General features: G+C 31.1%; 1 protein-coding gene across 2 annotated transcripts in view; it reads right to left on the minus strand.

Moving 5' to 3' along the window:
- Positions 1 to 14,423, minus strand: part of LOC124536066 (adenylate cyclase type 2-like) — a 225,159-nt gene that overhangs the window by 39,923 nt on the left and 170,813 nt on the right. For both annotated transcript variants that reach the window (XM_047112496.1, XM_047112495.1), the window contains exon 6: positions 3,311 to 3,523. In XM_047112496.1, coding sequence (XP_046968452.1) covers positions 3,311 to 3,523 — 213 coding nt within the window. The remainder of the gene's footprint in view (positions 1 to 3,310; positions 3,524 to 14,423) is intronic.

The following is a 14,423-nucleotide window of genomic DNA, read 5'->3' on the forward strand; positions in this document are numbered from 1 at the left end:
TAACACTGCCATATTGAATAAAGATTTTTGATTTTGATAAGGATAAACTAAAAATCGAAGCCTTATCTTAATATATAATCAAATCGTTAGCCGTTTCCCAGATAGAAGAAATATTTTGTATATGTATAATGTATATACTAGTGACCCGCCCCGGCTTCGCACGAGTGCAATACTGATACTAAATATACTATAGAATTTGTTTTATTACACTACATAGAAATTTCTAAAATTATAAGTGTTTCTATATTATTTTATACATGTATTATATACGAAAACCTTGTTCTCAAAACACTTTATTTATTTAAAAAAACCGCATCAAATTTCTATAAAACGTAGATAAATGAGAGTTAATTAAGGATTTTTCTAGACTGTTGCCTGCCTCTTTTATCTATCAGCGAGGTAAAACCATAAATCTAGATATTGGAAGTGTGTACAGTCGGGGTAAGAAAACGTTCGTCACTTTAAGAACTATTTTCGTGTGCTCAGTGTGAGCGATAATCTGTACCGAGCGAGAATGACATATTGCATCGTAATGATTTTGATGTTTAGATTCAAAAGGTACTAAGAGTTTACGACTTGATAAAGGAATTAATGTGAAAACTGACGAAGGTTTTCTTACTTTGACTGTACATAACTTTGCCAAAAACTATAAATTATTATCAGCGTTACGATATAAACAAATATTGATATTAAGTTCGATTTCTAAGCGAAAAGTAAAACATACTAACAATACAACAATGCTGTTTACAATAGATTGTGTATCTTAACTAAGTTCGTCAAGGCTGAGTAGTTCTACAAATAATTGTTTAGGTCTGCTTTTAATAATTTCGTTGTTTTATTATAAAGTGGCCATTTATGTAAAGAGTATCTTCTAAATATTTAGTTATAATAATATTTTAGTGTTACGATAATGAATTATTATTATTATTATTAGAAAGGAAACACATTTAGCATGAAATGGAAGATGTTCGATTTTTAATTTTTTTTTATTCTAAGAAAGGAAAAAAAGACTGTTGGTCAATAGAGGAGAAAAAGGTTTTGGACTATTTTATCTTCGTACCTATATTTATCATTTATATGCAAAAATATCTCATTAGAATTTGTATATTGTATTTTTATTATAATGACACTACCCGAAAAAAAACTATACTTGGTAATCATCTATTTGTTTATTAAGTATCGCATGATTAGACGCGAAAATCGCATCTCAATCGTATCCTTTGAGAGAATAAGGTTTTATCAAAACGTGGGATAATTATGGGCAATTACTTCCCTGTACTTTAATATATATTCTATATTAAATAATTCCTATCATTTTCATACAAAAATACTCATAAAAATCGCAACCTCTTGTACAAAGAAATGTAAACAGTTGTAGTTAAAAGCGGTATTTACTTGAAATCAAAGATCGTATCTCATGGTGTCCCTTGAGGGAATAGGATTTTATCAAAACGTGGGATAATTATGGTCAATTAGTTCGCGTTACTTTAATTTAAATTCTATTTTAAATAATTCCTAGCAATTTCACAAACAAAAATACTCATAAAGAATCGTAAATTTTTGTACAAAGAAATGTAAATAGTTGTAAGTTCGATTAGTTAAAATCGGTATTTTGATTTCAAGTTATGAAATCAAAATCGATTATTTATTGATACAATTGATTACGACACATGTATGTATGGATAGGCAAACACCATCTGAAGTTGTTTCAGAAATCAAACATTACGTATTTAACTTAAAGTAGGACTATACGCAAGCCAAACTACCCACTCCAAACAAAATTTATCTGACCACCAAAGGGATATAATTATGTTGTAACTTAAATAATGAGGTGATACGGAAACCATACATATGTCCATCTATTGGTGGTAAGGCTTTGTGCCATCAGACATTCTGCCACCAAAAAACAGGACACAATACATACACAAAGGACATTACACTTTAGTTTCCAAGGTTGGTTCCGCAATAGCGATCTAAGGAATGTTTACTATTTCTTACTGTATCATTGTCTGTGGTGGTGATCACTTACCATCAGGTGACCAAAATGCTCGTTCGTCAACATATGATTAACAATTCCCGCACTACAATTATCTGATATTCAACTTGACATCAGTTGCTTATTTCTCTGTCTGCCTGCATATATTTAATAGCAAATACATTATTAAAATGATTCAGAAGTATTAACTCATTCGCGGATAAAGCAATTGTCAATACAAATCCTATTAGAAAACATTATATAAAGAGTGTAATATCGACGATGTTTGGTTTGCGAACAAGCAAGTAAGTGTTGAGCTAACATTAGGTTTCCACTCAACATTTTCTATTTACATTTCATGATAAAATTCAACTTCAAAAAATATCTGCTAAATTAAAAAGAAAAAAAAACTTTACCCACCCATCCCATTTGAAGATGTTTTATGCTTCGAAATCATTTCGGTATAGATTTTAATCCTTCAGTGGTCCTAAATCAAACTACATAAAGAAAGTACTAACATATGTTTCAAAAATAGTATTATAATATTTATACCTATGTATATATGGTATCATGATAGTTGAGAGCCCCTCGAGGAGGCGAATTGGGGTGACGGTTATAAAATTGTACATAATTTTCGCACAGGTTATTACGCGAATCTATATATACTATGACGTTACTTATATTGTTGTAATTTATCAGCAGTAGTTTATATACAAAATAGCAATAAACTTTATCACAAATTGCTAATACAATTCTAACAGATATAAGTCACAAACCTGATTTACTACGAGTATATGATGATTACTTAAAATCTAAGTTAGAGATAGAAAACCAACATACTATATCATTTATAGTATCAGTAAAGTGTCATTAAATATTATTTATACCAAATTTTTTTGGTGGTATGCTTTGTGTGAGTCCGCTTAACAGAATTAAACAACAATATTTAGTATCGTTAAATTCCGGTTCAAAAGATGACTAAAGGCACAAGGCATATAATCCCAAAGTTAGTATCATATTAGTGTATATTTCTTACAGCGCCAATGTTTAATTACCTATATATAACGTGGTGAACTAGTGGTGACCACTTACCAATATTAAAAAAAAATTGCATAATAAACGTAAAAAAATATACCTCATTTAATGTATGTATGTATGTATGTATAGAATACCTAATTGAATCGTCATCGGTCGGAATGTAAATTCTACCGGGTAAAATCGAGAAGAAACTCATATATTATTCTAGTTCGAAACATCATTTTCCCGATGATAAAGTATTATGTTGTTATTGGCTCAATCCTTAAAAATAAAGAATTATCAGTTTTACTAACATACCTGAGCAATTTGATCGAATCTTCCGAATAATTCGTTCAAAGTCTTCACCAGGTCAGAGGCGCTCAATCGTTCAGACAGTGGCGTGAAGTTAACAATGTCAGCGTACAAGATGCTGACGTTATTGTGACGTTGTACGTGCATTTCGTGGAAGCGGGTCTGCTTCGAGCTGTCTGCACAAGCATCCGCCATTTTGAGCATGATGGAACGCTTTACCTGTAACAAAAGCATTATTCAATTTATTGGAATTCTTCGTCCAATCGAGAGATATATAAGAATATTTGTTGCTTTGACTTTAACTAACAATAAAGAAAATAAAATTTTTACTATTTCTAGTCATTTGCCATTCCAAAACCGACATTGTTATCAATTATCAATTAAGATATTTTTTTTTTTAAATCAATACAAAACTCGAAAGCTAAATTTCAAAAGCAAAGCATTTTGAAAAACTATAGGTTAAAAATATTATTTGTAATGCATGCTTATTGTTAAAAATCAAAATAAAATTTTGAACCAACCAGTTTCATAATATTTTTGATTCATTAAATTTACAAAACCGCTTTTTAAAATAACAACAGCACTCATTCATAACTCTCAAGGAAAATATTCACTCTGTATGCAAATGAGTAATTTTCTCAGTTTATTTATTTAAAGTAAAATACTATTTTTGGCTCAAAAGCGAACAAACAGTCATGACGACTTCGTTTTATTTTATTTATAGAGAGTGAGTTAGTTCAATTATCCTTTCATAATATTCATGAATGTTCAAATAATAATAGGAATGCCACAACATCTTTGCCAAGGTAAAAGTAGGTTGTAGTACAATAATCAATATCACATTGATAAATAGAAAGTTCTAGAGATTCTAGATAAATTATGATGCAATTATCCTTAACAGATGACGATTCGAGAATTGCGTATGTCATGACTCAAGACTATTTACTTTAAGGTTAATAATCTCATAATTGTTTCACGCAAGTATCAAGAATACGTGACTCAGGTCACAGTTGTCTTCCGGAAGGACAGGTATTTTTTACAATGATAAATACAATCATGGATAAATATTTATTTTTTAATTAGTAACGTCCAACACAAGACATAAGTATTGATTACAACATTTATGTAAATAAAACTTGTTTTAGCCAAGACAGCTATTCTCAATAGAGACTATAATATTGCCCAAGAAATCTATAAGTATATATAAAATAACATATCCTGACTGACTGTTTCATCATCGCTGAGTATAAGCAATTAAATTTAAGGTCATGAAATTTGGTGAGTAGGATTTTTTTATTAATTAAACACCCATAAGGGAGAAATTTTGTGAATTCTAACCCCTAAGGGAGTGAAGTAAGGTTTGACAGTTTCTAAGGAAGTCCGTCATTTTGTAACTAAAAACATGAAATGAAATACACACCAATGTGGTATACAGAGTCTTAAATTATCGTAATGTTTAAGTTAATCTTTAAATATGCTAGTATTATACATTTCACTAATTTATACGCAAAAGCAAGTGACCTATCCAGTTATATTTGTATGAGTTCGGTTCCGATGCAAAACCGATGGTTTTACGATGTACGGGAGTATGATGCTACATCATAAAGTCACATCTACTGTAAAATTTCTTTACAGAGAATATCATTTTTTTTTTATAGAATATCATCGATAATGACGCTGTAAGAAATATTAACTATTCCTTACATCGTCAATGCGCCACCAACCTTGGCAACTAAGATGCTATGTCCCTTGTGCCTGTGTTTACACTGGCTCACACACCCTTCAAACCGGAACACAAGAATACTGCGTATTTTTGTTTAGCGGTAGAATATCAGATGAGTGGGTGGTACCTTACCCAGGCGGGCTTGCACAAAGCCCTACCACCACCCTACGGGGCTTTAATTTTATCACGAGTAATATTATTTATCATTTATCATATTATTTATCAGTGTAATAGTCTTATGTACCTAATCCAATATTGTGAAGTGCTAAAAGATCATTTATTTAATATAAAGTTGAACTAAAAAGGCTGTATACTCTTATTGACTGATCGGGATATCGATTCAACGTTCCGTATTCCGTCCGTGCCGTGTTAATTTGTAAAGAAGTTATATTCAATAATTATTTGTGTATACTATTTTATGTCCATAGTGAAAAAATGTGACTTTAATAAATTGTCAAGTGTTCTTAGGGTTCCGTACATCTGAAAAAAAGGACCGTATGAGATCATTTCAGTTCATCTATCTATTTCTCCATCAAGGTTTTCTTAGGAGAAATTAAAACCAAATTCTTGAAACTTTAAATACATAAATCTCTTACTGTACACAATCAAGAAACACATCATAAATTTGGAAAGGGAAGGAAAACCTTTTATATGTATATTATGAATTACCAGATGAATTATAATTATGTAATTTGGCAAGAACCAATATACAAGATATTACTATTGCACATATAAAAAATAAAACCGAACACTCCAAATTTGTTTTTGTACGGACTCTCAGTGCACGCATTCGAATCACACTTGGCCTTTTTTTCTATAGAACTGATATTGAAGCTACACAATAAATCAGTGTTAATTCATTTAGAGGTTGCAGTTTACATTAAGGTGGTTTTAACCACGCGTGATCGTCTGTATCCAAACCGGTTCATTAACAATGACCCAAATATACAGAGATCACGTACTCACGCTGAATAAAGCAAATCTACATTTATTGTAAATGTTTAAAGTGAACAAAAATAATAATGTATAATGTTTTAGTTAGCTTTGATTTTTTTTAAGTTATTGAATTGAAAAATAAACTTGTATTTATATTTATTTATTGTATTTATGTTTCTCATTTCTAGTTATGTTTTTTAAAGGTGGCAAACGGGAAGATCACCCAGTGGAAAGTGACTGCTAATGGACATCTGCAGCACCGGTAGGCTTTCAGGTACATTGCTGATTTTAGATAAGGATCTATAATAGTTGTGATTGACTAGCAACGCGTATATTTAAAGTTCCATAATATTAAACATATATGTATACTCCTACATCGCACATATTTCTAAAAAATAATATACTATAAAAAAGTTTTGATTAGAAATTTTATCTGATCCCAAATCAAATCAAATCAATTTAATTCAAATAAACTTCACTAAATACTACTACCGTTTCAGTAAGCAGAGTCCAACGAGAAGAACAGCAAAAAACTCGCACTCTTAATTAGTTACGCCTTTCAGTTGATTAGCCGCAAAGATCGATCAATCTCTGTCCTCTCTTTCTAATAATTTCCTTAGCTGAGAGCTCGGACCAGAACCAGATTACGATGTTCGAAGGAGCATGATGCTTGAGCTCTTAAGTCAGATTTAATTTACACGCTTGAGAATTAAACGCCAACAATATCGGGTGAGGCTACTTAGATGTAGCGTAACTGGATTGTCATGATATGCACTTGTAGCATACATATATAATTGTATTTTACTAACATGACTTTGTATTTTTAAATGAAAAAGAGTAGCTACTGAGTTTTCTCGTTCTCTTCTGAGAATCAACATTCCGATTACTAGTAGATTCATTTAATGTAGTTTATTAAATGACAATTCAATAGTGCTTGCAAAAGCCTCAACATCATCATATTTGTAATGTTTTTAACTGCTGGGCTGAGGCTTCCTCTCCCTTCGAGGAGAAGATTTTTGGAACATATTCCACTATGCTGTTCCAATGCTTGTTGGTGGAATACACATGTGGCAGAATTTCTGTGAAATTAGACACGTGCAGATTTCCTTACGATGTTTTTCATTATCGCTGAGCACGGGATGAATTATAAACAAAAATTTTAGCACATGAATAATTAATTTGTGCTTGCCTGGGTTTAAACCCGCAATCGGTTAAGATGCACGTGTTCTAACGACTGGGCCATCTCGTCTTTCTCTCATCAAAATACTACTTTAATAGAATATACATATGTACTTTGATTTTGTAATGTAATAAACCTCTAACATGACAAGATAAATGGTTTTTGTGTTTGTAACTTCGACATCCCTTTTAGACTGTGTGGTATTAATAGAACGTAAAAAAAAGTAAAAGTAGCACTACTTTTTGAATAAAATATAACATACATTTAATAATTCGCTAAAACAGTATCGATTACACGGATATAAATAGCCTTTAATTTATTTATTTATTCATAGTTGCCATTTTGAAATTAGTCTAAATGTTTTGACCTTAAAGGATTGGTGTAATAAAATCGCTACCGGTATTTTTGCACTTAATAAATAACCTTTGTTTTGAATAATCTGAATAGACTGAGAAGTGATATTATGATTATGAACAGACTGCCAGAATACCATTCAGACCAGACTAAAATCCAGAATCTCAAAAAGACAAATAACATATCTTCAAAAATAGTGATAAAAAAGGTATTTATAATTCTGATCCTGACCAGTAATGAAAATATACAGACGAAAAAAAGCTATTCAAACTAAAAATAAAATGTACCCAAATGCAAAGACCACATGACTTTGGAGATATAAATGTAACAACACAAAATTTGCGAATAAAAAAAAATATACGTATAATAATATTGGAGTATTTGTTTGTAATATTAAAATAACCGCTTTTTACTGAATGCAAATGTATGAATAAGCGGTACTTATACCAAAATAAGATTTATTTTGTTATTTTTGTCTGTCTTTCTCTTAGTTTGTGCCGTTTAATATCTGCAGTGGCTCTGTAATAAAGAGTAACTGAGACTACAAAAAACTTTTGACGACCTCCGTGGTCAAGTAGCGTGTACACCGGTTTTCAGGGGCAAAGCCACTCCGAGGTCCCAGGTTCGATTCCCGGCCGAGTCTATGTAAAAAAAGTGCATTCGTTTTGTATGTTGTTTCGGATCTGGATGTTTGTGGTGCCGTTGTTACTTCTGATTTTCCAAAACACAAGCGCTTTAGCTACTTACTTTGGGGTCAGAGTAAAGTACATGAGGTTGTCTAATATTTATTTATTTATTTAAGTTTTGGTTAAATTTAAACGCGCACGAAGTCGTGTGTACATCTAGTTGGACTATAAGTTTCGGTGACAAATTTAAATTTATTATTAACATATTAGGCACGTCACGATTACTATCAAATATATTTAAAAAAATAGAAACTTTATATCTTGTGTATAGCTTGTTTGGTATAATATATTCCGATATATTATTCCTTTAACGGTATTTTAATATGTTATTGACGATAAAATATTCTAAAAAAAATAGAATAGAATAGACGTTTTGTTTCAATTGGCTAGACTAAAGTTATGATTATACACACGTATACACAAACACGAACACACCCAAACTTAAGATACGTTCATTTTAATACACATTTTATTTACGAAACTTTGATTATCAGGAAATAACAGATGGTCGTTTTATACAATACTCTAGGGTTTAGCATCAGAAGTATACTGAACCAATGTTACTATAGGAAATCCCTTAGTTTCCTTGTGGTTTAAATGCCAAAAATACGATTAAATATTGATAATTTGATATCATTTTTAATTTTCGTTAAAAACAAAAAATAATTTTCTATTTCTTTGTTCTGGAATCACTTTCACAATCGACTATCAAATTATAAATTCATGTAGTCTTTTATTTTCTAAAGATATTTTAATCTTATCTTCGTTCGTCTCACTCGAATTAAGGTAACAATTTCTTGCCCCTTTAAAATCTTATTATGTTTAGATGTCTTAAAAATCACCTATTTGTAAAGATACTGATAATAAATATGTAAGAAAGGACAATAACAGTATCTTCAGGCAGAGTCAGATCAAAATATCTGAAGGCCCTGGGGCCACAAAGCAGTGGAGGCCCTAGACTAACAGGAGCGTGGAGACCCTAATAAGTTTTATTTCAATCTCTAAGCTATGATGTATTTACTTGTAACGTTAACTTTAAAGATAGTAAGTTATTAACATTATTATAGTTTGACTATATAATATTATATAATATCTCGGAATTTTTGAACTCGCTGAAAACTGTTGTGGCCCCTACTCGTGTGGAGGCCCCAGGGCAGATGCCCCGGTTGCCCTTCCTTAAATCCGGCCCTGTCTTCAGGTATAAACATTATATAAACGAGAACCTGAACTGTTACCATGACAAAGTCAAAGTCAAAATACGATACAGAAACGTTATACTTATTTATAACATATCAATTTGCAAACTTGTTTTGAGTTGTTTTTTCAAAACAACTAAACTTATAGAATATAACTATGCATATATTTAAAACACAAATAGTTAAAAACCTTATATTTAATAACTATGAGAGCTAAGTAGAAAAGTGTAAAATATGAAGTGTTTTGTTAATTTAAATGGATGTGGTAGCTATCTGTGACTCGTTTTTTTACATGTAGTACTTAACGAAATAGTATTAACGAAAGCAAAAATAATTAAATAAAGTAAAGTAAAGTAACGGCCTGTAAATTTCCCACTGCTGAGATAAGGCCTCCTCTTCCATTAAGGAGAGCGCTTGGAACATATTCCACCACGATGTTCCAATGCGGGATGGTGGAATGCACATGTGGCAGAATTTCGATGAAATTAGACACATGCAGGTTTCCTCACGATGTTTTCCTTCACCGCCGAGCACGAGATGAATTATAACACAAATTAAGCACATATATAAAGTGGTGTTTGCCTGGGTTTGAACCCGCAATCATCGGTTAAGATGCACGCGTTCTAACCACTGGGCCATCTCAGCAACAATACTTAATGATACCACGGAATTTTTAATTATAACAACCTAAATTTTAGGTAGTAAATTTAAGTTTTTATAATTTTTGAATAGCTTTTAATGAGATAAAAACGAAACCAGTTTTAAAACTAAAATTCTAAACTAATCTAAGAGGAACCGCTGCAAGAGATTGAGCAGGTTTTTTGTATTTTGTTATTTTTACTCATGTTAAGATTACCCCGGAAAAATAGACAAAAAATAACTACTAACTAAGAAAATATTAAGAAATACTTTTTTTAACAGACTGACAGATTTATTAAAATGTATATATGTATTCGGTTATACGATTTTTCGGTATTACAACAGGTCTCGTGTTATCTCGTCAAAGTTATCAAGAGCGATCGTCGTCCTTAATACGATGGCTATAAATATGTGTGATAATAAAACAAATAAATATGAACTGAAACCATGACCGTGTTAAATTGTTTACTTTACAAAAATTGCTTATGTTTACTTGACATAGTTGTTTTAAAAAGTGTAGATCACTTTCGCGAGTCAGTTTACTTTGCGGATATTGATTTTGTTGTGGTAAGATAAGGGAAATGTTATTTTGAAGTTGGCAACACTAGTCGATACAGATAATAAATGTAGCGAGAAACGTCACTGTAACTGTCAATTGTCAGGACTTCTTTTCGCGCGCTCGAAGTGTCAGGAAAAAGATACTGTGTTATGTTGATATGTTTGCAATAATTTACTTTAACAAATACTTCTAATAGCTTAATTATTTAATGTAATTTGTTAGATAGCCCATATTATATAAGCTTTATCGAATCAAAATCACACACAAATCTTTGCAGCTGTTATGGCTTGCTTTAGTAACGCACATTCAACCTCTTAAATTTATAATATTACTGGGTTTACTCATTACAATCCCCAGATAAGGTATTTAGTGTCACTTTTTATCTAAGATGATTTTATTATCGTACCAGAAATAATAAATCGTTTATGAACTAAAAACCAAAATATAACTCGTAATAGGGCCTTATGAAAGCCCAACTAGGATCAGCCAACCACTCATCAGATACTTTTTCATCGAACAGCAATAATTAATATTGTTGTGTTCCGTTTTCAAGTGTACCTAAGTGAGCCAGTGTAACATGCACAAAGTAAATACGACATAACATCTTAGTAGGCAAGGCTAGTGTTAGATTGGTGATGTAAGGAATAGCCAATATAGTATAGGAACTTTCAACAACGTTTTTTATCCTAGTCATTATTACAGAATACAAAATAAATTGTGCCCATAGATAAAAACAAAAAAAAAAAGTATCGTTACAGATTATTGAACTTGATTTGACGGGTGAGAACTAGTATCAATGACCTTATCATAATTCATAGGCCATATATATTTATCCTTCAAATAAATCGTGTCACATGATTATATTATCGTGTAGCGAAAAATCGAAGAGAGCCGCTATCGTGTTTTATTAATGTATTGTTTATAGGTCAATACTATAAGACGTAACATGTGATATATCGTAAATAATCACCGGTTAACAAATCATTAAAACATAAACTTAATCTTGTCCATACAGAGTGTTCCGTTGACGTATGTTCGGTATTTTATCCACAATGTTTATTGCAAGATAAATATTCAACTAAAGCTGATTTAGGTATTTGTGAGAATTCGTTTATTTTGAAACAGATTAGATACAAATTACACGTGAATATATTAAATTATTATTTTTCTCATACATTAGTCGAATACTTTAAGCTCACTAGCCTTGAATTAGTGTGACTAACGGAATTGTATAGCAAAAACAATCTTAAAAACAGTTGATGTTGTAACCAAACAGTATTTTATTAATAAAACAAATAATATCTTTGAAGAAAAAGGTTTTACACGTTATTATTACTTTTTAATGGTCATAACAACCATCAACAAGAGTATTATTGACCGCGTCACTGATACTATTGTAAAACTATTAAGCGCACAATCACATTTCATTGTTATCGGATAATCATACAGATAAATAATTATTTATAATACATAGACAATCGATGAAATGCAATCGAATACAGATAAGAGATATGATTAGCAAATAATAGTGCATCGTTAAATTTACACGACGTAGATTAAAGATCCTGCGCAGTTAAAAGATAAGGAAGACGAGGATGATTGAATCGATATATTGTCTTAAACAATAAAATGTAACAATAAAATTGTAGGTTAGACAATTACATTCATTGAACCTATTTAATATGCCGTGTAAATTATATTTTTGACTAGCTTTTGCCCGCGACTTCGTTCGCGTGGACTTCAGGTTCGTCCCGTCTAGTCTAGTAATCGCTTAAAATCGCTTCGTAAATAAGTCATTATTTCTCGTACAAAGTAAAGGATAAAAAATGGTTATTGTGGGTTATTCCTAAGAGATAAACATATACCATCACGGACTTTTTTGTAGACCTTTCTAAGTTGTACAATACTGTAGTACATTGTTTTGATCTATATTGTAAGATTCAGTCAGCGTTTGCAATGTAAGCGCAAAAAATGTGTTTTTTTACGACCTCACATTAGAAACCTCAAAAATTGTAGCCTATGTGTTATTCTGATGTATAAGCTATATTGTGATAAAGTTTCATTCAAATCCATTCAGTAGTTTTTACGTGAAAGAGTAACAAACATCCATACATCCATACATACAAACTTTCGCCTTTATAATAGTATAATAGGATATCACTCGGTGGTAGGGTTTTGTGCCCCCGTCTGGCTAGATACCAATTATTCATCACATATTCTTCTTCCAAACAGCAATACTTAGCATTGTTGTGTTCAATTTTGATTAGTGAGCCAGTGTAACTACAGGGGATAACATCTGAACTACCAAGGAAGGAGGAATGTTTTTAGTGCTGAGCTAATGTCTATTAGTGATGACCATCAGGTGGCCTATTTACTTGTCCGCCTAAGTATACTATGAATATATAGCGTATAGGATAAGCAAGTAATATATAGAAAATTATAGTGAAAGTTATTGTATTGAATTCAGAATATCTCAAGTAGAAATAATGGTTTCAAAACTAGACGTCGCTGTGTTGCTTCGCTTTAATTAAAGGAACATAATTTTAATTGTTAAACGATCTTAATTATACGTTGAACAACTAAAAGCTTTTGATTTTATTTTACGTCATCGTCACGGTATGGATAGCACTGCTAAACCTAAATAATCATCACACATTTTTGCCTTCATTATATTTCAAATAATTAAACATAACCGACGGCAAAAAACATTAAATTATCGTTATCAAGCCTGATTTTTTTCTATTTATTTGCACGATATATTTCATAAGTGGTATTATATAAAACAATTATAAAATGCGTATCCATTCAAGTAAATATGTATGTTTGCACTTTTTATGTACTTGAAAATTACAATGACAATAATGTTTTTTATTTATAATCTAGGTAACTCAAAAGTCGACCGATTCTTTGCCGTAAAATAGAAAATCAAGGGCTATATTTAATTAAGTAGTATCTCCTTAGTTTTTTTCTGTAATAAGACTTCCTGACAAAGCAAAGTGAAGATTACCTTCGACGATAAAACATCAGCTGTTTATCCAAACAGCTGATGTTAGATAGGAACCACCGAGACTAGTCTAGTAGCAGTGACCCAAAAAAAATTAGAATTAAGAAATAATTTATAAAGAAAACTATTTTTGACGTAGTATGTTTTTCTTAAACAATATCACAATGAAATTTAATAAAAACTTATTCAACATATATATGTATGTTTTGTGTTTAGTCAGACGATATTGCACATATGGTGTTGTGTATTGCAGGAGAGAAAGGTGACACGTACTTCTAAATCCCAATGTTTCGAAGCCCTTTCGAACATAAATGTTATATTTGTTGCCCATAGACCTGCAGTATTCACTGCTTGGCTCATATTTATGTAAGAGGTAATTTATGGTAACTACCATATATGTAAATATTAAAAATAAAAACTTCATACATGAGATTCAATTTAAAGTACTTTTTTGATAGCCGTGAAAAGATATACTTAAAAATAGCCTATCTCCTTTACTCACTAAATAGATCTTTTTGGAACAATTCCTATGATCTAAAATTTGACTATCATTGTCAATACGTCCCAACGAGGGTCGGCCCAAATTTTAATAACCCCAACAATCTAAAATAATATGAACCTGAGTGTTATACTTAATACTATGCATAATTATTGCATGGGTTTATTCCAATAAAATGAATTTTTGAAATCTGACTTTATATTGGTAAATTAAAATGGACCAAAATTAAGACGGTACATTAAATTCGATACTGTTCTTACTAAATAGAGCATTGTAACCTAGTCTCTAGCTCGACATAACAAAGAAAAACTGCGAAACAGACCTAGAACAATATATTCCAGAT

The sequence above is a fragment of the Vanessa cardui genome, chromosome 16, assembly GCF_905220365.1.
Source record: "Vanessa cardui chromosome 16, ilVanCard2.1, whole genome shotgun sequence".
Taxonomy (NCBI): domain Eukaryota; kingdom Metazoa; phylum Arthropoda; class Insecta; order Lepidoptera; family Nymphalidae; genus Vanessa; species Vanessa cardui.